The 23,605-nt window shown below is 32.8% G+C and overlaps 2 protein-coding genes and 1 long non-coding RNA gene across 12 annotated transcripts in view; 1 reads left to right on the top strand and 2 right to left on the bottom strand.

Moving 5' to 3' along the window:
• The first annotated feature begins 99 nt into the window (after positions 1-99).
• LOC109533416 (anillin) lies at positions 100-13,767 on the top strand. 3 transcript variants are annotated; one of them, XM_019898728.2, is made up of 19 exons: positions 100-327; positions 411-612; positions 5,312-5,515; positions 5,704-5,885; positions 5,939-6,304; positions 6,790-7,650; positions 7,733-7,913; positions 7,980-8,139; positions 10,351-10,447; positions 10,546-10,683; positions 10,742-10,954; positions 11,013-11,120; positions 11,182-11,302; positions 11,365-11,532; positions 11,591-11,826; positions 11,880-12,053; positions 12,116-12,310; positions 12,436-12,608; positions 12,823-13,767. In XM_019898728.2, the coding sequence occupies exons 1-19, from the start codon at positions 310-312 to the stop codon at positions 12,920-12,922; spliced, it is 3,897 nt and encodes a 1,298-aa protein (XP_019754287.2). In that variant the 5' UTR covers positions 100-309; the 3' UTR covers positions 12,923-13,767. The 3 variants fall into 3 exon arrangements, with proteins under 3 accessions (XP_019754287.2, XP_019754286.2, XP_019754288.2); XM_019898727.2 differs by having other exon boundaries at positions 5,261-5,515; XM_019898729.2 differs by lacking the exon at positions 5,312-5,515 and having other exon boundaries at positions 101-327.
• A 1,006-nt stretch (positions 13,768-14,773) lies between these two features.
• LOC125504313 lies at positions 14,774-16,663 on the bottom strand. The gene is made up of 2 exons (XR_007281430.1): positions 16,254-16,663; positions 14,774-15,033 (listed from the first exon to the last, which is right to left on the bottom strand). It is a non-coding gene; the product is annotated as an uncharacterized LOC125504313 (long non-coding RNA).
• Positions 16,664-17,673: 1,010 nt separating this feature from the next.
• The window catches only part of LOC109533423 (disks large-associated protein 5), a 9,912-nt gene continuing 3,980 nt past the window's right edge, over positions 17,674-23,605 (bottom strand). The window contains exons 2-13 of one of the 8 annotated variants that reach the window (XM_048666141.1): positions 22,018-22,186; positions 21,741-21,830; positions 21,349-21,396; positions 20,898-21,014; positions 20,643-20,780; positions 19,984-20,040; positions 19,751-19,852; positions 19,469-19,606; positions 19,069-19,250; positions 18,798-19,004; positions 18,481-18,723; positions 17,674-18,143 (exon numbers count right to left, since the gene is read on the bottom strand). In XM_048666141.1, coding sequence (XP_048522098.1) covers positions 17,823-18,143; positions 18,481-18,723; positions 18,798-19,004; positions 19,069-19,250; positions 19,469-19,606; positions 19,751-19,852; positions 19,984-20,040; positions 20,643-20,780; positions 20,898-21,014; positions 21,349-21,396; positions 21,741-21,830; positions 22,018-22,186 — 1,812 coding nt within the window. In that variant the 3' untranslated portion in view covers positions 17,674-17,822. The remainder of the gene's footprint in view (positions 18,144-18,480; positions 18,724-18,797; positions 19,005-19,068; positions 19,251-19,468; positions 19,607-19,750; positions 19,853-19,983; positions 20,041-20,642; positions 20,781-20,897; positions 21,015-21,348; positions 21,397-21,740; positions 21,831-22,017; positions 22,187-23,605) is intronic. The other 7 variants (XM_048666143.1, XM_048666144.1, XM_048666145.1 and 4 more) reach the window with 7 other exon arrangements.

The following is a 23,605-nucleotide window of genomic DNA, read 5'->3' as shown; positions in this document are numbered from 1 at the left end:
ATATTTATTTGATCTAAAATAGCAAATATATATTTAATTTATTTAATATTGTAGGTTATGACCAATTTCCGTTCATTTTGACCGTTCAAATTCTATTCCGTCATTTACTTCGTTTTCAAATTTGACAGGCATCTAAACCAATGCAAACGGCTTTGTTTGTGCTAAGAAAACGTTACAAAGGCCGAAGGTGTTCTTTTTGTGGTAGAAAATAGCTCAAAAACAATTTTATTTTAAGCAGAATTGTATAGAACATTCGTTAATTGATATTGTGAACAGGATAAGCATAGTAGACTTTTCACTCGTTGAAATATGGATGCATTTACTGAGGTAAAGTATAACGTAAAGTTGTGAAAAAAGAACACGAGAATCAGTTATTAATAGCTAAAAGTCTAACAAATCTTTGTGTATAGAACATTTTAGCTCGAGCTAGAGAACGCCAGAGGCTGCTGCAAGGCGCTCCTAATGCAAAGGTGTCCCCATTACGTGAAAGCAATAAGAATGCAGTATCTGAGCCTGATCTGACTGAAGTTAAGAAGATACCACCAAGAGAAAGTGCTTCTGAAAGTAGTATTCCTTACAAGCTGTCTCAGGCGAAGGAAGGAACTTTGGAAGGTAATTTTTCGCATACATTTTTCGGCATGTTGTGCATATATCGAAATGATGGTTATCGTTTTTATATATGTGTATCAGCTGTTTGTAAATAGAGATTTTGGAATGGTTTTCTCTTGCTTGGTTTTATGCAGCAGCATCTTATTAGACACTAAGTCGATTTTTTCAACCACTGCATTTTTGGCTTAGTCTGCGTTTTCTAGTTGATCATTAGGAATTTTTATTTCTTACTATTTGCGATGTTTTCAGGATTTTCAGTACTTATTGTAATGTCTAGAGATTATTTTTGTGCCGCCTAAACGGATAACACATGCTGCTAGCAGTATTATTATAGGGAATGGAAACTAATTTTTTATTGAAGGTATTAAACTTTAAAAACGTGTGTTTTTAGTGGAACTTCAGAATGTCTGATATTCCTCAATTATTATTTGCATCATAAAGGATATTTAGGTATATGCCCTGATCTGTTCTGTAAATTGGTGTTTTTCAATTTAACTTTGTCGATAAAGAGGTCCATTACCTGTTCTGCCGGTGCTACTTGACTATTTTCAAATATTTAAACCGTTCAGCAAAATAAATATTGCAGGGTCTCAGTCCGTACTTTTACAAAGGTTCGTAAGTACTTCGGAAAGTTCCTAGAGAGTGGAAAATAAAACTTCTAAAAGTTAGGCTGTTGAACAAACGTTTTTTGGATTTCATGATCAATTGCATAAAGATGGAAGTCATTACTCGAAACGGTTTCTGAATTTTTCTCCAAACACTTCTATTTACGGGGTGATATCAAAAATTCTACTTTTTGGTCTTGCAGTGATAACAATTGTCCCTTTGGGCCAGATTCCCGAATCTAGGGATCTGTTGGAGCTATAGATTCATGGCCGACTTAATACGAAAATACATGCCTATACAGGGTTTCATGAAAAGTATTATCAATCAGAACTGTCCCAGAATTCTGGAATTCTGGGGCACTCGGCTCACCTGGAAATTCAAGAAATCCAATGCATTGAAAATAAGAATAATCGGACGGGCAGTGGTCGATTAAGCTTATATTTTCTGTTCTGCCAATCACAACTATCAATAAATCTTATATATTTTTCATATACGGAATACCTATTATTGTAATTTTTCGGCTTTTCAAAAAGCAACCCCCTTTCAAACATTACACTATTTTATAATAAGTATGTACCTACATACCATTCAATTTATTTTCAAAATTTGTGCTGTGTATAAATTTTTAAATGGGGTCATAAATATTTTATTTCACTATTTTAGATGTTAAAATAGCTATAATTTTCTGCAGTGGCAGCAATAATCGAATTATTTTTTAATCGAGTTAAAAATTGCTGTGGTAATGATAACAGAATGCGACGTTCGTTCGATCTCAATATCGAATCCGAACGACGTTGCAACAAATATTTATGAATGAAAAGAATTCGAAAATGAAGTAAATATTCTGATGATTAGGGCGAATATTATAAGAAGCGAAGTAAATATGCTAATTACGTACTGCTACACTAGAGGCACTGTGTGTTCAATGAACCAATTACATTTCCTTGATTCAAACTTTCGTCAATGCAGTGGGAACAACCGATGAGCTTTTTAAGCTTTTGAATGCCGTCACCTGTGTATCCCTATCAAAATTGTTTTGTCTTAAAAGCATGGCCTCATAGCTATTACATATCCTTTCGACGTCAGCAATCGCCTATATCACTTTAACGAATATATAACCTTTACTTAAATGTGGTACCACTAATAATTTGATTGTTCTTATCACTAATTCATCCGAGATCTAGTGGAATCTACTATTTTCTGATAAATGTAGTAATTTTCAACATATTTATAATGGAGCTCGAGAGTCGGTGATATTCTTGCCTTGGTATTTATCCCATAAAACCATTTTTATTAACTCTTCGTGGTAACATACCTTTCAATTGGCTCTTCTCCCAAATATCCCAAGTGTCCCCTCTAAGTATCTGATACGGTATATTATTGTTACATCGCAATATCCTGTTTTTTTGTTTTAGGTCCTTACATTTCATACATTAGATTGTACGTTGTACGTTTAGAAGATTAATAATCTATTAAATAATGGTTTTTGTAAACAACCTAAAATAAAATTTTACTGTTTCTCTGAAAACACAGTTGGGAAAATTTACCGAAAAAATTGTAGATATTCCTTTGCTAATTTTGAGGGAGGAATTCTTACAATTATTATCTTTTCTCTGTAAAAGTAATTCTCGAGGAAACTACAATTCTCGAAGATTATCACAAATCAAAAATTATCAGTTTTAGATATATCTGCAGCTAGCTGGAAGAAATATTTTAGATCTTGACAATAAAACGAATATATATAAAAAGCATTACAAAATTAAACATAATAATCAAATAATTTAGATTTTTTTTCTCTGCGAAAAAATCGAAAACATCTGCGACATGGTATATTTCTACTTTAACTGATTGTGATATGGATATGCATCATTTTGTTAAGATATTTATTTGATCTCATTGTTAGTCTCGGTGTCCGTCGAATAAGTCATTACTATTCAATCATAGGCTGAGCTGTTCATGCTTTGTATGAATATGCTTGCCCCATTTTAAATGCATTCAATGTATTTTGAATCTTCGGCTTGTGGTAGCTTACTATTGTTAAGGCTAACTGTAGTAAATTTGTCTCTTTTTGTGGTCAACATCCCAAAAACCGACTTTGTTTTGTTAACTCTTACTCCACATTTTCAACTCAGGCCTCTATTTCATTTAAATTGATTTGCATATTTCTGGAGGCTGCAGTTGGGCTAACATGAGAAGCCATGATGGCAATATCATCAGAAAGTGGGCACAATTGTTAGTCGAGTAGTGGGCAGGTCATGCTTGACTTTGAGTTGAAAAACTTTGTTTTCATTGATAATTATTTTCAAAATTGAATTAATTTAGTTAGATGCTGATTTAAGATTTAAAAAATCCGTATCATAATGAATTTTCAACCAAATTTGTTGGGATTTCCTCAATACAGATATAAAGGGTGGACGATGTTGAACTTTAAACTACGTGGTATTATTAAGGTTGTCGACTTTGACGCCATGATTTTTTGACAATATTTTAGTGTTATCTTTTCGCTATCAGAATATGTATCGTTTCAATTTGGATCAACATTTTATTTATGTAAAACTTACAGCGTCTGTGTGTACACCTACCATACCTTTTGCTCGAAGTTTCCCAATCGTGTAATTAGCGGTTTCGGATAAGTCGATTGGCCAGCTCGCAGTTGCGATTTAACACACCTGGACTGCTTTCGTTGGGACGCATTGAAAGACAAAGTTTATACGAACAATCCTCATGCAATTGCCCACTTGAGAAGACAACATTCAAGCTCAAATCGGTCAAATAGAACAGTAAACTATTGATAGTGTTTGAAAATTGACTTGATAGTGTTCCAGAATGGGCTATTTCCGAACCGACCGAGGAGGCCACTTAAATAAAATACTTATTTAAAAGTTTTTTTTCATACTTAATCGGAATAAACGTTCACATCACGTGAATAAAATTAAATAGCAAAAAATTTGATTTTTTTCTTGTTCTCATCTCTAAATTATAATTTGACGAATAATATGGTCCACCCTTTATATCAACAAATCGTTTCATTAAAATAATAATGTTACTTTTTGAAAGCGTCTTGTTTCTTTCAGGGTAAAATATTCTGTTTGAGTCTAGCGTTCGATTCCAAGTAAGGGATCAGGTGAAGTGCCTTGCTGGCGCCCTATTTTATAATAAGCAAATGGTTCTCAGGTCCCAATTTTTCTATTCCGCTCGGAAGTGAAATTATAGTAAAATTTTTCGCACTTTGTTAAGTTTCAAATAAATCTGAATCGGTTGACAAGTTTCCGTTCAATGTAAATCTTTGCAAAATTTGGAGAGGGTACATAATTTACAAAGATGATTATTAAACAGAATCGGACTATTTCATATTTAGAAAACGGTTTCCTTGCGGAAAACATTGCATGAATATTGTGTGTCAGTGTGCTTATTAGAGATTGAAAGACTGTGGGTTTTGGAATTTTTCAAGCCTGATTTTGCTTTTACGGGTGTTTTCAATTTTAGTATATTTCTTTGATGAACTCGTTGAGACTGGCATGGCTCGCCTTTAAAAATAAATCAGAGTTGGATTCAAGACATTACCAAAGAACTAAGTAAGCATTACATGTTTTCTGAAAAAATCAATTATCTGGTTGTGGCTTTGTATGTAACATAAAAAGTTGTACATCAGTAATTTGACATGCAGTTACGAAAAGTGTAAATTATGGAAAATCGCTTCTGTATTGAAGTTTTCAACAGGAATGTTTCGATAATTGAGATATTTCCAACTCTGATAGTGCCTTCTGGAACATATTTTATTTGATCAGAAAATCTTTGCTTTCACTTGTTAATGTTTTAGTTTTTCTTTTAGTATATTGTACTGCTTTTTAAATATTTTTTTCTTTGGAAAAGCACATGATTACACACAAAACAAAGTTTACTTAAAAACTTTAATTTATTAGAGAGTTTTTAAAATATTAAGTAGAGAAAAAAATTGTTGACATTCAAAGATTTTCTGAGGTTTCTATGGGCAATACCATGCATATAAATCACAAGAGTCGACACCTATACAAAGCGATTTCAGGCTATTTTCCAAGTCATAATTCAATAACGCTGGTGTGTTCTGAACTTCAAGGCTCACCCGGTCAACAGACCAAAACTTTGAATATTCAAAGGGACAGTTTCAACATGGAAATTAAAGTAAATAGTGCCGATAATGTTCGGCTGGAGGTTGCCATTGAGGAATGTAGCGACGATGGAAATAATGGGAGTAATGAGAATTTTGGGTTGAGGGAAGAGTCTAAACACAGACTGAAAAGGCTGGGAAAACTGTATGCAGGTATATTTTTCCTAACTGCATTTGGAACGGATTGGATTCTATCCACACTTGTTTTCCATTGGTGTGCTTTCTATCTTCTGTGCTAATTTACTTCTGGTCTACCGCTTAGTCGTCTGATTGATACTCATTGAAACTAACTTACTTGCCCTTCAACGGCTGCAATCCCATATTTACATATTTTTACTTAGGTGGAGATGAAGCAGATATATCTTCTCCTATTCACCGAACAGAGGCAAAATTTTACGAAAGCATAGCGAATGATAGAGAAAAAGACAATCCCAGGCGATATGAAAAGCCTAAGAAAGGCCTTAACAAACTAGCGGAGCTGGCAAACAATATAAATCAATGGGAAGACGATTTGAGTCATCATGTAAGTCTTTGTCACTAACTATCGGGGTTTGTTTGTTTATAATTAATTCTTAGGGCTTTTCAACTGAACATATACAGTCTCCAACAAAGAAAAACCTGAAGGCTCCAGCACCTCAACCGCCGATCGAACGAGGGAATCTCTCTCCGACAAAATGTTCTCCCGTTAAGTTCCGAAAGGCCAAAGCCCCAAGCCCACCCAATAATAATTTTACGAACGATCAAAAATCTTCTGCTGTTTGGAAGAGTCCAGGCAAAGAAGTACTAACTAGTCAAAACTCTGCTTCAGAAACAACGCAAAGTGCTATTAAGTGTTTCTTAAATAATCCAGAATCAGGACAGGCTGGAGGAGTTAAAAAGCCGTCTAACAGTGAGGCTACACCGAAACGTATTAGCTGGGACAAAAAAGTATTGGATAGTTTGGTAAGTTTTTACTATATTTTTTTTTGATTTAACTGAATACTTGCCAAGCTAATTGGTCAATATTTTGCATATGATAAGCAAAAATCTAAATTTTATCTCGGAATTTTATTTTATAGTAACCTACTTTAAAGACAGGGAATACTAAAAGAACATTCAATAAAAACCAAATATTTTTTTATGAAAATTTACTAGAAATATTAAAACATTTTTGAAATAAGACTATAAACTGAATGTGAGACTGAAACGGCGCGTGTTAATTAATCTGTGCAGTTTAGAACTCCTATTTTTAGTTACTATTGTTATTATTTTTGAGTACTTTAAGGATGCGTTTAATGAATTCTACGCCCCTTCGATACTTTGTTTAACTTCGAAATTAACTGAAGGGATCTAAGTTAAAAACCATACCATTTAATGTTTTTTACTGGGTTTATCTAATATTCATGAGCTAGAGATAAAATCTTAAACGTTGTATATGTTATTTATAGGAATCACAAGGCTTTAGCAGGACGCAATCCTCTTCGCGATTAGTTTACGCGTATAATTCACAGAATTCTACAAGAAATGACGCCCAAGTCAAATCCGATGCGCAGTTCAAAGAGCAAGGCAACATTCCAGATGAGTCATCTGAAAAATTACTTCCCGGTAAACATTTTGAAAACGATGATAAATATTTAGAGCAAAATAAGAAAACTAACACGCCAGATTATGTATCAAATACTTTCAAATCAGGAGCAATAGCAAATAGAGCCGCCATGTTCGAGCAGAAGGCTCATGAAACGTCGGTTAAGCCCCAAAAAGACCCGGCTCTTTTAAGTTTAGCCGATCGCAAAGCACTGTTTGAAAAGAACAAGGGTGAGGCATTGGTTCCGAAGGCTGCTTTCGGTATGTCCGCTCCAGTGAAAGTTGACACCACCACTAAAGCTTGCGAAAGCAAGTTCATTGGAATTGTGAAGAATAAAGAAAATGTCGTGCAAATTCAAAGGAACAGAATTGAAGCCAATAAAGGTCCGATTATTGTATCGGAAACGGTGAAAGCACAACAGCCCTCTAAACCGAACTATGCAGCATCCAGATCGAAAACGAAGTCCACACCACCGCCACCTCCACCAGCGCAGCAGTTTAAGGCAGCGACATCTTCTACTTCGAAAGTTGCTTCAATAGCTTCGGTCACTGTGCCCACTGTGGCAGCTGTTTACCAGGCAGGAGGAATAGCCAGCAAAATGGCAGCGTTACTAGAGAACAAAAACAAAGCCACTATATCTGAAGAACAGATCGCTAACAAAATGAAGCAGGAACGTCAAAAGGAGCTTGATATGCTCTTGAATCGTTTCAATCAGAATAAGCAGGTAAATTAGCCCGTTTTCGTATTTTTTTATTGTACCAGGTATACAGCAACAATAAATTTTTATTTGGGTGTTATCAAAACAGGGTTTAAATGAGGGAAGTGACGTCCAAAGTTACAATTACGAAAGAAGTGCATCGGAATCATCTGACGATGACGAAGTTGATGAACGCACAGCTATGATTAAAGAAACGGTCACTGTTCAAATTGAAAGCTCACAGTCACGAAAATCAGCTGAGAAGAGGAAAAGTGGCAGTCGCCTATCAAGTAAATTAAGCTTCCGAAATTGATTATTTTCAGTACTAATCACCTTTGGCAACTCAATCGTTTCAGATGGAAATGATAGTCCTCAAGTCGCATCAGTTCTTGACGAAGTAAAGCGAATTAAAGTGTCTCCGCCGAAAGCCGGCCGACTGTACCCATGTTTGTCAGACATTGAGGCCACTACAACTGATCAGGACACGAGGACACCAACGCCCAACGAAGAAAACAGGTGGGATAAAATTTCAAATTGGATACTTTTTTGTTTTTGTTTAGCGTGATTACTGAGCTCATGTCCTGAGTAATCTTAGAACTGAAGTACTGTCTCAAGAACTTTTATGGTTTTTGGTAGTCTATGACAATTTTAGATTTTTAGGTCGTTTTTTAAGCAGACAATTCACTAGTTATCGCTTTTCCGTGTCAGAACACAAATTACTAACTAATTAAAATAACTGATAAGTGTAAATAACAATCGTCGAATAAAAATTTTGTACCATCAAATATAGTGGAGATCGTGATATAAGATCGTGCGGGATGAAGTCGATCAAACCTGTTTTTTTATCCATCAAGCTTATGATAACAGTGCATTATTTTTATCAACTTGTTTAATAATAAGCTGATTTATTTTGATGGTTCTATAGTGGATACACGTTTATTTTTATAGTTTGAAGTTGGTGACATATAATAATTTATTAAGAGGATAGCGGGCTACAAAACTCCTGATTTTTCCTTAACGTTTTAATTTCATTTTAAGTTCAAGTTCAAAGTTTAAGTTAAAAACACAAAATAAGTTGATCACTTGACTTATACCGGATTTTATTAATCTGGATTTTAGTAGATTATTTTTATTATATAAAAATACTTTTATGCTACTGAGATTTTCATATTTAGCAAATGGTGAGGTAAGGGAAGAAGATGAATTGTATTTTCATCTGAAATGCATCAAAAACCTTTACATGCGCTAATTTTCTTAATTTAAAACATTAATGCAAAATCAACCCTAAAATGAGTAAACTACGAAGATCAAGAGAAAATGAAAAATACACCGGCCATTGTTCGAAAATGTCTCAACTTTTAAAACGGAACTTTTAAATGTCGAAGTTTTCAATTTGATTTGAGTGGGTGACGGCCGCATGGATGGTTAAGGTAGTGGTACTGATAGTACTGGTAACTGCGCAAAAAAATTGGACTGGAATGCCAGCGCAAAGAGCGGAAAAATTATGGCGTCCTTTATTTTGTTTTTGAAATTCGTGAGTTTCAGAGGGTGAAAATGGTAAAAAACGGCTTTTTCTTCTAGTGTTCTTATCAATCGACATACGAAACATAAGAGAACTTATGTTTTAAAGTACGATAAAGTATTTGTAAAATGGAATATTTTGTAGGTCGCTCCAAAAATAAAACTTTTTTGTTTTTTCGTCGATGTCGTCTCGTTTGGCTAATCAATGACTATAATTGATAATTTGCTTTAAACTATCAAAGCTTGAATTCTTATATATGAAATTCAAAAATGGCATTAATTTATGCTCCAAATACCAATAGTGTATTGATTTTTGATGTGTTAATATATGTAAAAAAGTGAAAGGACATTTTGAATAGTTGGTCAATTTTTTCAACTTTCGTAGGAGTAAAAGCTAAAAAAATAATTGTGTGGCTCTCCTAAACATTGCATTTTGAAAAATGCATAATGTACTTTTTAACTATTTACCAAAAAAATAATTAGTTTTTCGTAGAAATATGTGTGCATTTTCTTTTTACGCCATTCTCGAAAACAGCACTGAGCAGAGACTTTGGCTACTTTTAGTTCGAATCCTCGTATATAGTTCTGGTAATTTCAACATGTTGATTTCTTCTCATCCTCATTGCATGTTTGTCTCACACCATTTCGTTCCGATCATATTCTTGTCGGTAACATATCTTGACTTCTTACCGAGTTTTATTTATATTTTTTAAGTGGTATGCCGAGAGAATCAAATTGCAATTAGTTAAAGCTAATTTCTGTATTTTAGCTAATTACATGTATTTTATAGACTTTGTAAATACTGTGATGGTTTTTCTCCACAATAAACTATCTATTTAGTCATTCATTGTCATTTCATTTCACCTTCATCATACTAACCCTTGCCATCATCAACTAACCGACTTATCCTTACTGTATTCAAATTGCTGTGCTCTAAAAGGCTTTATTTCACAGGATTAGATAAACTTCTGTCGTTTGAATACATTAGTGTTTTTCAAGTTGTCGAAATATCGTTTCTGATCATAAGAAGGAGGATGAAAACATAAAAAGGAACTGATGAAATTTCTTCAATTCTATGCTTTCTGTTCTCAATCTGTTCCAATTTCTGACTAAATGTTAAGGATATTTAAAAAAAAGTTTTATTTAATATTGTTAAGAAAAAAAGTCCAGCTAATTTCAATTTTTTCTTTGTTCGTTTATTTACAGTTTTGGAGAGAACAACTGTGACTCAGATGATCCAAACACTAGTTTTGGAAGAGACATTATACAGGCTGTTTGCAAGAACATTACGCCATCAAAAAAAGTAAGAAGCTGCAACTTTCTTAATCAGAGATTTTGTCGTTATGCAGTAAAGAGTGCATTGTCCAACCGGTATTTGCTAAAAAAACATCTATACTTTAGGTTACATATAAGGAGTGCTCTTCCAGTAGTGAAAATTCATGCGTCATTGATGAATTGGATGAAATTTTGGAGGAAATGGAAGAAGATAGTAGTGCGGGGCCAACTCCTCCTAAACATGGCAGACATATTTCTCCAAACGTAATTAATTATTGTCTTAAACACGCCAGTCTTTCCTGCAAAGATATCAATATTTCAGCGCACCAAACCGCAACCTTCCAATTCATTTCACTACAAGAGCTTCAATTCAAGTTCATCTTCGCCACCATCAGCACAAAAATCGAAGTTTCAATCCCCGAACAAGTCGATCATTTCTCCAAGACAATCAACAGAGCTTCCGTTGATTGTCGATGGGGAACAGGTCTTGCCATTAACACATACCGTTAGCTTTTATAGAAAACAGCAAAACGAGGTAATTTTATTGTTTTTTTAGGACAAATATTTAATTAATTTAATTGTGGTTTTTGCAGGTACACACCCCGATTAGACATATTATTAGGCAACCTGTGATTGAAGAAGATATTGGCAGTGTTGAAGAGGATAAAGTGCAAAAGAAAATGGAACTTTTGCAGCAAGAGGTAAAACATGCACATTATAAGCAAAGATAATTAATTTACAAAGGCAAACTTTTTATTTCAGGTGAACAGGCAGCAGAATATCATTGCTCAAACCAGCCAAGCTCTAAATCTTTGCAGCAGTACTCCTGAATTTTCAGGATCTACTGAACAAGTTGAAGCTGAACGAGTGCTTCTTGTAGCAAGTAAGGCTGTCTCATATTCACGTTTATGTTGTTGCTTACCAGCTAATTTATTAATGTTTTAGGTCATCGGCGGCAAGCGGCGTTACATGAGCTGCAAAGACTAAAAGTGGAAGGTAACATCAGGCCAATGGGGAAACATTCGGAAAATGTACCACTTGAAAAGGGAACTTTGACCATTTCTAACATAGTGCTACCTATGAAGCAGAAATACGTTACAGCTTTGGCAGCAGGTAAGAATTTTATTGAGTTTAAAGAGTTCGTATTATATGTTTTCTTTTATAATGTTAGCAGGAGGAAAGGGCCATCATGTAGTCTGCCTTATAAAATGTTGCGAAAATGTAGTCCCGACCAAACTAGTTTCAACAGTCGCTAATGCTAGTAACCCAGACGTGGACTTATATATTCCGGGTTCTGTAACATTAAATGACATCTACAGCGACTTTACATTGACCTTTGAAGTGTACTGTTTACAAGCTCAAGAAGAATGTCTTCCTCATGACGTCAAATACCATATTAATAAAAAGGTATTTTGGTTTAATTAAGTAATTTTTCTTTAAAAGTCAACGTACGTTTTCAGTCCTCAAAAGGTCTTGTTACCCCTAAGAAAGGCAAACATGACTCTAGACTGTTAATGCCGCCAAAAGAGTCTCCTGGTGGACCTCAGGCTGTTCGGACTTCTTCATTTGCGCTAATGGGATATGTAATATTCTCAATACAAGCAGTTAGCAAGCGCGTTTGGAGTTTAAATAATGTATGTTGTATATTATTTGAAAATCGTTATTTATTAGCTTTAATCTTTGTTTTTAATGATAGACACCAGCAATGAGTCCACTTGAAGGAAGTGTAGAAATGAAAATCACATGTGAATTAGCTGTCTCTGTGGAGCATAGGGGGTTCCTTACGATGTTCGAAGATATATCTGGTTTTGGAGCCTGGCATAGAAGGTGGTGTTTGTTGAAAGGGAACACTTTTAGCTATTGGAAATATCCCGATGATGAGAGAAAAATGGTAATATTTTTAAATTTTAATTACATTTGTGGCTTTTTTACAAATCCAGATTTTTGTCTTTATTTCCATTTCTGCTTCTGTAGTCGATTACATTTTATTACGTATCCCTGTTTTTTTTTGTGTAGGCTCCAATTGATACAATAGATCTGACAACTTGTATAACCAAACAAGTGGCTCCGGTTAGCAGAGACATTTGCGCCCGATTACATACATTTTTGTTAGAACGAGAAAGGCCTGCATGTGCCCAAGATAAAGACACATTGGTTATAGTAAGAAAAGGCGACAAAACAATCATAAGGTGAGCATTATTAATTTATCTGATCTGTTTTAATTTCGTTTGTTGCAACAGAAGTTTACATTTAAGAAGTAGAAACTGTTTTTAGACTAAACATTATTCAGAAAATTGGTACCTGAGAACTGACTAAAGCTCAATCAGTTGCGTATTTTTAACATGCCTATTATTTAATGTAATATTATTATGTGGTAACCATTTTATTTATATTTATTTTTAGGCATTTGTTATCAGCAGATACAAAAGAAGAAAGGATTTTATGGTGTACCAAATTGAACTCAGCTTTAATCGCGTTACGAATGTGGGGTAGTACCCAATAAAAATGATTTCATAAATTATTTTATCTAACATAAGAGACAATTTATAGCTTGCACTTATTTAATATCAGCTTTTATTTTAGCATCAACAAACAACCGTTACAAAATATTGGTAACTTAATAGTATTTTGCTTCCTTAATAAGAATTACTTGGTGCATTTCTTTATAAATATTGGTAATAATACCAAAATGAAACTGGAAAACAGATTTTTTAAATGTGAATTTTTCAGTGGAAAGAATTAAGAGGCAATATGGAATTTGAACACATTTGACACAATATGTGTAATACACTTATTTAATAATATCCAGTACTATTTTAGTGTTTGTTTCTAACAAAGTGAGCATGTTAATATTTTATACTTTTATAAGTTTATTTTTTTAATTAATTGTGTTAATAACAAGATCTATGTTTTATGATTTAGCACTAATATCTTCGCAAATTTATCAGTTTAATTATACAGGGTCTCTATAATAAATGATTCAAAGGTAAACCACATATTCTTGAAACAATACCCCTGAGGCTTAGTCTAACTACTTACATATAGACAAAAGTTGATAATAATCGAATCATTGGAGAAATGAATAAGTTAATTTTTTTGAAGTAGTTTTCTGTTAATAATTTGTGGAAATTAATATTTCGGAAGGGAACTTCGACGCTCTATAATTCGGTTATTTTCAACTCTTGAATCAAGGAAAGTTAAGTTAAACTTTGGTGTTTTTCATATAGGAATCTGTGGCTTAGCGTTGTACGATTAATTATGAGGCATCCAGTATATTATAGTTATAAATAACATTGAGGCCATATTCATACCTAATGTGTGTCAGTAAATAATTGTACTTGTCTAAGAGCCAGTGTTTTTATTATATACATGTTTTTAGATACACATTTTTACACAACAAGTATTTACTTTTTATATTTTAGCCGCATTTTTTGAAAAAGTTATCTCCAATTTAAATAATTTCAGTTTATTTATTCGCTGGATTGATTTGAGTAATTTGAAACCTTTGGGAAACCATGATTTTGAAATTTTCACGTATAATGAAACGCTCAGTTTTGTTTCTATTATCAATTTTGTAATCACTTTTTTGACGTTTTTTAATCTAAATGTTTTTTAGTGAATAAAAAATTGATTGAAATTATCATAAATAATAAAGTATACGATCAATAGTTTCGATTGCAGATTTTCGAGAATATACAATTTAAAGGATTAAAAAGTAAACTTTACGACGAATCTACTTCGGACTAGCTTGTGTGTTTTTGCACTTAGTTGAAATACGAATATAATTGGATTTACTTTTAAAATTAACGGAAAATAAACATTCATTGGGCAATATTAAAAATAAGTTATAAAAAATTGTTTACAAGTTTTTTTTGCTTTATTATGATCGATATTTTCTATTAAAACCCTCCGTTAAACGAAAAAAAAAACGACACGGACATAATTTCTCTTCCAGATTGGAGAAAATTTGCTAAAAAAATTCTTTCTTTATATTAATATATTTATTAGTGACAATTTCCACCCCCTAAATTGGAAACTAAACGTTTTTCTAAATTTCCAGCGGGGAAAGCATCAATTGTACCTACACCCTGTAYCTATAAATACAATAAAAAATTGATTCCAGGTTTGTTTCTCACATTTATAATATTTAATCGACAGAAATTTCGAGCAAACACGTTCTGGTATGTGTTTGTTTATGTCGGGCCGACAAAACCTGTTTTTTTCTTCGATTGTTCCAGTTATCATTTTGCGTTCCGTCCTTTGTGTCTCGGGTGTGATTTATTTTAAAAAGAGTTGTATTCCACAGGGAAATGGGAAAACGGATATTTTGCCTCTTCGAGCTACCAGATTAGAAAAATGGTAAATAAGTTTATTTTCATTTTTTAATACATTGTTTTAACTTTAATAATATTAAAAATTCTGTTCGTCCTGTTTTTCAACGGAAAGCTAATGCGAAGTTCATTTTCAAGCCTGATATTCGGTCATACAATTTTTGTGTACGGGTTTGGTGATCGCCTTTTTCCAATGTTCTGCGTAACTTGAACGTGATTTATTTAACTGGTTACTCGAATATTCTTCAGTACGGCATATATTTTCTTCTGAACCTAAATTTACCTAAAAATGTATTTAAGAAAGGTGAATTATTTTTAGTTTGGATGTAATTTTTGTTGATCGAATACAAGGAGATTCGGAGTATTGCTTGGAAGCGTTTTTAAACGGGATAAAAAATTGACCAGGGGAACGTTTTAAATTTGTTTTTGAATGTACTGGGTGATCCAAAAACATCAAAGTGCTTTAATGTTATACATGTATTTTATTAGTGGAACACCGTTTATTTTCACTACTGGTTGGGACTCCGTTCATATACTGTGTGTACTTAAGTTCGCACCATATGGGAAACTTTTATTAATAATTTTATGAAAAAAAATATTTTCCATAGAAAGGTTTGCTTGGTCCACAACTTTAAATGCAGTCAATAGACCTTTTTTTCAGTCGAGGTATATCAGAAAATGTGAATTTTGCTCAAGAATAAAATACCTTGATTTTTGACAATATCGAAAACTGTTATTAAGGAAAGTTGGTCAGAAATAAAAACTACATTCAAATATGCTATTATATGGAAATGGCCTTTTGATATATGTTGAATGTAGCTTAGAGGTGGGAACACGTTGAACTTTTTTTCGAAAGATTAATAGTAAAAAGTTTCCGATAGGTAGGTGCAATTAGATATCTAACTCAATCAACTTGTCTTGATAACAATTTCCGATATTGTCTAAAATAAAGATAATTTGTTCTTCAGCAACATTCACGTTTTCTGATATTCCTCTTATACGACTGGAAAAAATTAATACCTGATGGTGGTTGCATTTTAGGTTTTAGACCAAGCAGAACTTTTTGTTTTATGGAAAAATATTTCCATATGGTGCGAGCTTCAGTAGACACACTGTATATCTTTAAAATATCTACTCTGCTTTTATAGTTATATAGAATGAAATAAAATTTAACAATAATTATAACAATTCGAATGACCATCAAATCAAACAATTTAATCACCAGATATTTGCTGTTTAGTGCGACAATTACTTACCTTGCAAAAATTAACTGGCAAAATTTTTAAAAAGGTTAAGTTATTTTTTGCGTGTACAATTTTTCACCCTGTGAACTTTCGTTCTATCCATCGAAGAATTATGAAAAGCTTCGTTGCTTTTCTACAACTCATTTCATATTTCTAAGGGTATAATTGGACAGACAGAAAATATTTTAAAATTTAAGGTGACGTTAAAGTGTACGACAAAAACTTTATTTGCTACTTTTTTACAATATAATGTACTTACCACAGACTAAACCATGTAAGTCCTGTATTTTCAACTATATTTAGTTGATAGTAATTTCTAACGAAATCCTTGTGATCTGGGATATATTAAAACAGTTGTAAAATTTGAAAAACCGTTATAAATGCATATTTTTTCTTATTTGACGTCACTCTATATCACATTGTTTAAATATGAAGATATATACAGTGTAGTACGAAAGTCTGAAATTATCAAAAATTCTCGCAATCCGCCTACCCGATTTGTATGAAATTTTACGAACTTGAATTGTTGTCAGGGGTCTCTTTTTTTTAATTAATAGGAATATATATATTTTTCCCTAATAGAACCTTATATATTTTATCGCATTCTGCATAGAATTCTGAGTGCGTTTTGTTAAATGCACATACATATTTCATTTAAACTTATTTAAGAATGGGAGGTTAAAAATCATGAGCTGATTTTTTACTGTATTTTACCATAAATTATCTTATATGCAGGCGAAAACTTTCCAGACATCTCTGACTTAATATTAGTTTGATTTATACGGGTATTTGGAGGTAAAATTCATTAAAATAATTATTTTTAACAGCAATTTTTCCAACAACTAAATGCTTCGTTGAGAATTCCGCGAAGTTTTCGAAAATCGCACAAAATTTTACGGTTCCATCAGAAAGACATTGCTGTTAATCTCAGAAAAACGAGACATTTTTGTAGTGCCTGGCAACTCGCAGTTAAATCGCGCGTAATTTGGCAACTAAGTGCACATTGCACTCAAATCGGGACGGAGCACAGATCGGGAGATAATTTAATAATTCCATACTTCCATACCACACTGTATGTATACACGGTGACTAACCGGGAACAGCCGCGATCGATAAAATATTTTCAAGATAGCCACACTTCCGGTTATACCGGAAGTTGGTATCCACTTGCTTTTGCTAAATGGAACACCCTATATATTATTTATTTTTCAAATCTACTCCAAAATGTAAATATATTTCATGTATAATATCCTATACCTAAGTATATCCGTTTTTGAAATTCTATGTAAAAAATGGCAGTTGCAGGCACTCAAATAACTATTCATTTTTCCTATTAGGGATTGAGTAATAAAAGTTCCACCAAAATTTGATAACTATTAATACAAATTGTTAAAAAAATAAGCTTCAGAATAACGTTGAGAAACCCCCCAAAATAATTTTTTTTCAAATGAAAACCCCCATTTATCATAAATTTATCTAGTTCAGTATTAAAAATAAGGGCGAGTTCGTGTAAGGTTGTCTATTCCAAAAGTGTTTAGTTTTCGAAATATTGTCAATTTAATGTTTTCATATACCTATTTTGCCGCATCTTATGCAGTAATACAGTAACTCTTAGTTGCAATGAAAACTAGTGACAATGATACCCTGTATACTACGTAATAAAGAAAAAATGTAAGAAATAACACTAAAAGGAAGTCAATTATATTAAAGTCAAATTCATTGTACATCAGTAATCACTTAATGTAAGAAATAACACTAAAAAGAAGTCAATTATATTAAAATCAAATTAACTGTACATCAGAATCACTTAAGTTAAATAGGACCATATTTAGCTAATTGCTTGCGATGTTCTACGCGATCTCCTAACCATGCGAGGAGTATTTTCTTTTTCTTCAGCTCTAAATAGCGCTGTTGGTGTGAGTGTACCCGTGGTCAATGATGGCCTAAATGTGACCGATTTTTTCCCGGTAGATTTGAGATTTTGATGTTTTAAAATGCTCCTAGCTGGTGTGAGTCCGTCCCCGTATTTAATGGATTGCATCAATTTCATTACTATTAAACCTGGACTACTATGTCTAGAGTTTTCCGCAAGCAATGATACTCTGGAACTTCTGCGCTTGGAACTGCTTTGGGGTTCAGCTTGTGGTACCTGTAATTTTAAGTGTAACGCTCAATAGCATTAATATTTCAACCCAGCGGAAAATAGTGTTCTTTCAGTTTCCTTTTCCGCACATAGAAAACAGTATTATATGCAGAGTGGCTCATTTTCAAAGAGCGAGTCAAATATCTCTTAAATTATAGCAAATACAAGAAAACGTGTTACTGCTAGGGGAAATTCCGAAGGTGATATCAACTTTTTTGCACACTGTGCACACAATGCACAACATGTTTACTACACTTTACGAGATATTTGACTGATCTTTTCAGTTAACTTATTAAGAAAGAGAGGAAGTAGTAGTTTCATAGAATCTTATTTAAAAGCCCACCTGTGGTTCTCTTTTTGGAGTTTTAACTTCTACGCGTTTGCATTCTTCAACCACATTATTTTCCATTTTATTCCGCTTTTCTCTAGCTGCTTTTATAAGATCCTTTATTCGCGATTGGGCTACAGGTTTCGTTCCTCGAACCTTTGGACATTTTTTAACGACTTTCTTTTCAGGAAGAAGTTCAATCCAGTTGTTCTCCTTAAGGCAATGTAAATGGTCGAATGTTTTTTCCAACTTCTCAACCTTCAATAAATACACATGTGATTAATATTTTTTTACATTAGGATTAAGTCATTTAATCATCATTTCATATTTACCTGTAAATAGATCATGTCCCAAAAGCCATGAAGATCCTCGCATCTAATATAACCTTCTGCTGAATCTTGATTTTTACACTGTATAATTAGTTTACGAAACTGTTCAAATTTGTCACTGATCAATAGTTTCGATTGACCAATTGTGCCGACTATTGACGAACTCGCTTCTTCTGACAATGCCGGGTCTTGAAGACATTTTCCCCATTTCTAAATAACAAAAAATTATCATCAGCTTAAAATAGATAAGGTTTGTGGTAGTTTTGGTTATTACCTCGCACAATTCATTAATATTTTGTATTGAGGCGTTTAATTTCGCCATAAAGTAATCAGCTGCTGCGTCAGGACTTGTGTGACCGTTGATTATGCTGGCAACATCAATATCCGTGTTCTTCATTGATAGGTCTCGGCCAAGCGAGCGTCGGATTATATGTTCGTCTCTGGCATTCTTCTTACCTGAACATCAAAATGTTTGTATCGAATGTAATTCCTACATACGCATATCCGTAATGCGTAATCAATATAGTACACACATCAGTGAAATTGGCCGAAAATAAAAATAGAATAAAATGAACTTAATAATTATAGGAAGTGTAGATTTATAGATAAAAGACATACGGTAATAATAATTATGTGGATGACGCATTCAATTTATTTAATTCATCAACACTAACCTCGACTGATAGTAACAAATGGGCTAATATAAACAGGCGGGTTAATCTTTTGGTCATTGGAGAGATTCCCGATGGCGTCTAATGTTTTTTTCGGCTCTTTTCTTGCGCTTATAGCGTTTCCATTGCTTTTTCTTACACCTGCGACAAAAACTTTAGTATAGTACTGGAAATAGTTTGATCCCATACAAAGTACAAATTTTAGGCTTATTAACTATTTCTTAAATGCACGTTTGAAATATTGTAATGTGTTATTTAAAGATCGCAACATTCAAGCGTACTTACTTGTTACTTTAAACGAATTACTACGTCGTGGCGTATTGCGGTGCTCTTGAAGATCAAAGGTGATATTATGTAAAACTCCCTCATGATCACTTACACCTGCAACTGATAAAGATCGATTCATCTCGACACTCTTTCTTTTTTTCCTTTTTTACTTAAATGAATATAATCGCATATTTTTTAGTGCCCTTCGTATGAGTAGCGCATAAAAATAAATTATTAAAAATACAAATTACCTTTAGATTTCGTACCCGCGACTATTGAAGGTTCGACTTTCGCTGCATGATTTGAAACTGAAAAAGCAGAGAAATTACCATTGTCATCCGATGCACTCTAATTAAAAGGTTGAACTTAACATTAGTTTCTCAATTATTAGTATACAACAATTCTTTGAAGAGCTCGAATTTGGAAAAATTTACAAATGAGAAACGAATGTTATCTGAAGAGCATACGATTCTAGTCAGTATAAATGATTGGTGATACAAAATAATTAAGTTTTATCGATTGTTAATGGTGCAAAGTCTATTGAAACGATAAAAAAGTGGCACGCCATGTTTATATTATACAGAGGTCTCACGGTCAGCGCCCATGGATATTTCAGGAAGTAATTCGATTTGAATACTGCATATTTGGATAATGAGATTTTCGCAGACGATTTTTTTAAATCCCTCCGAATATTTTAGGAATATTTATGTAGTTTATTTAGTAAGAATATTTATGTATAATAAATATTTGCAGTCGTCTTTTTTACAAACCCCTGGCCAGTAACGGAAGATTTAAAAAAATAATTGCACTTTTCTGATGATTTCCATATGAGTTTCCATTCGATATTCTATCAAGTATTTAAATTTTGCAAAATTTGTCATATTCGGTATTTCAAGTCCATTATAATTACCTTTTGACTTTCGCGGACTCCTACGTTCTGGAGTATTCTGTTCTTGAAGATCGAAGGTAATATCGTTCAAAACTTCTTCGGCGGATACAGGAGTACTACTCTTGAAATTATTTCTATAGGGAGTTCTTTTTTTCTTATCTGAAGGAAAAATTTGTAAATAAGTGCAATATTCAGCAAAATTTGAACTCTTATATAACCTGAAATGATTCAATGACACGAATATATGTATAAACAATAATCAGAAGACATAATTACCTATGGATTTAAGCATAATAGACCGTCTTCTTGGGGTTGTTGAATAATCGACTTCTGATATGTCATGTAATTCCGCAATACCAGATAAAGCGGTAATGTTACTAGCTGCCCCACCTTCTAAATAAGATAGATAATAGATAAAACATTAGTAATCCAAATAACAATGACAAACTTGCAGGTTATTTAATTTGAAACTGTTTAACCGATTTGTCCTAAGTTATATTCAAGAAGCGAGATTTTTATATTCGTCCTATTCGTCGTATTACTAAATATGACGATGAAATAGCATATTTAGCCAATCGCAGTTGGTCAAATATGTATTTTTTTAAGTAGTATCGTTGAAAAACCGGAATTTATTGAGGTTTGTAATTGTTATCATCAAAGCGTTCTAAATACCAAAATAAAAATGTAGATGCAAAAATTATGCGATGAATATATAGATAGTACTGACCGGTATTCATTGTAAAGGTTGTATCAAGCACACTCTTGTTTTCTTCTGCTAAAAAGAAACAAATATATAAATACATAAAATACAATACCTTTGACATGAAAAAAACAACTTATTTTTAATAATATGGCATGCGTTTACCAAAATTATTGTGCAAAATTGACAAAATAAACTATGAATAAGTATGTCGTAGCAGACATGAATGTTTATCAGTTCTCAAAATTAATTACTATATGTAAACTCGTCACAAAACAGACTAGCTTAATTTTTCTCACGTATTACTTGGGATTTAGGCACTTGAATTAGTAAGCTTTAATCCATGGTAAGTCAAAAATCGACCCAGTATTTGGTATGGTATTACTGACTTTCTCACAATTTTCCACAACTTGAAATACCTTTCAATGCAGCTGCTGTTTCCTCTTCTTCCACGACTTTGAGTATTTTCCCTCTTAAACCTTTTTTAGGATTCTTGATTGGATTCTCTTCTTTAAAATCATAAAAATTGAAAAACGCTTTACATTGAGTCTTAATAATATATTTTATACATATAAATCAAAAGTACAAACCTACGTTTGCTTATGTCAATTTGTGAACATTTTTGATATCATATATTGGGTGATGTTTAGCTTGAGATTTAGTTTTATATAAATAATTCATTTACATAGTCTGTACCTGTTTTACCGCTACTTGTCGGTTTTCCTTCAGCCCCGTTTGGATTTGTAATCATTCCCATTTTGCATCTAATGCGATCTGATCTTCTTAAGGTAGTGGTACTCTCAGTTTTACAATCAACTTTTTTTACGCTATTGCTTTTAGCGGGTTGTTTAGTTTCCACTGGCTGTGTTAAAAAGGAAACGTTCAAAAATATTTAATATATTTTATAATAATAATTAAGAGATAAATACATATTTTATCCACAATAATAAAAAAACAGAAACTTAAGTAAATTTAAAAATTAAATTTGATTTTTCTGATCTGAGACATCTGTTTTGTTAATTTTGGCGGTGAACAGAATAATATTTTTTCAATACTTATGGCAACGTTTTTCGTTCAAAACTTTTACTGTTGATCCGTCGAAAATGATTTAAATGTATTGGTATTTCCACGCAATTTTTTCTTTGTAGTAAGTAACAAACTACATAATATTAAGACTAGAGCAAGCACCTTCAAGCAAAAGTGTTCTGTTCTAGTGTATGTTTGTTAAGTATTTAGATTTATTACATTTAGAAAAATCTTATTCTTAATGATCAGAAAACTCCGTTCTAAATTCGATTTTTTCTCCAGAAAGTAGGAATTTTTTCTCGTAATATGTACATATAGGTGGTTCGAATGTTTTTTTTACGTTGAATCATCCGATTAATTTAACTTTTTTGCTATAATTTACCAAATAGTAATTTTTGAAAAAATTATAACAAATTTATGCATCTCACTCATTTCACCACATGCACTGTGAACTTATTAACTGTGAAATACAGGGTGCTCCCAATAAAACTATATATAGCTGTTTTCTCGCTTGTTATAAAAGTTATGCATGATATATCATGTAGTTTTTTTGCAGAACCTTATGGTGTTTCAAAAATGTTCTTTGAAGCGTCCGATAATGAGTAAATGGATTATTTCTTGCATAAACAGCGAAAATACATAACGCACAAAATTACTTAAATCAAATGCTCAAAATTAAGTGTTTTTGTGTTTCAGTCATTTGATTTTTGTGTGTCAGTATCAGGAGACCTGCGAATTACGGGAGATTATTTAATTAGTTTTTTTTTAGTTAGATTTAGTACAGAAGTTTAGAAAAACTAGTTCAAACCTGAACGTAAAAAAGCTGGAAGTAGGGATTTTAAGACAAACAAATGGTTTTAGAACCAAAAACTTGTACAAAACAGTGGTTCACTTATACTAGGATAAAAGCAACCAACATTAGGCGAATTTTAGAATCTTAAATGTTCACCGCAACGAGATTAGGAGACGACGATTTTGATCTTCAATTTTGCACTAAGCCTAAGAGCGACTGAAAAATCAGAATTATCTTTTCGTAGGAAGCAAGATTTTACTTAAATTGCATTGTTAATCGTCACAACTGTTGATATTGTAGTATACATATGCATACTGCAACAGATATTAGCTCAAATATTCCACGACGCGCATACCCCAAAAACTAAGCGATTCGGGGGGCATTTCATATTTTATTTTCGCAAGTTTGTCTAGTGAGACTCATTCATTTTCAGTTGCTCGAAGACTTCGGATTTTCCCCAATTAG

The sequence above is a fragment of the Dendroctonus ponderosae genome, unplaced genomic scaffold, assembly GCF_020466585.1.
Source record: "Dendroctonus ponderosae isolate FM_Combo_2020 unplaced genomic scaffold, Dpon_F_20191213v2 Dpon_F_20191213_4, whole genome shotgun sequence".
Lineage (NCBI taxonomy): Eukaryota > Metazoa > Arthropoda > Insecta > Coleoptera > Curculionidae > Dendroctonus > Dendroctonus ponderosae.
Note: the sequence above shows the minus strand (reverse complement) of the source record. Positions and strands in the feature narration are given on the sequence as shown.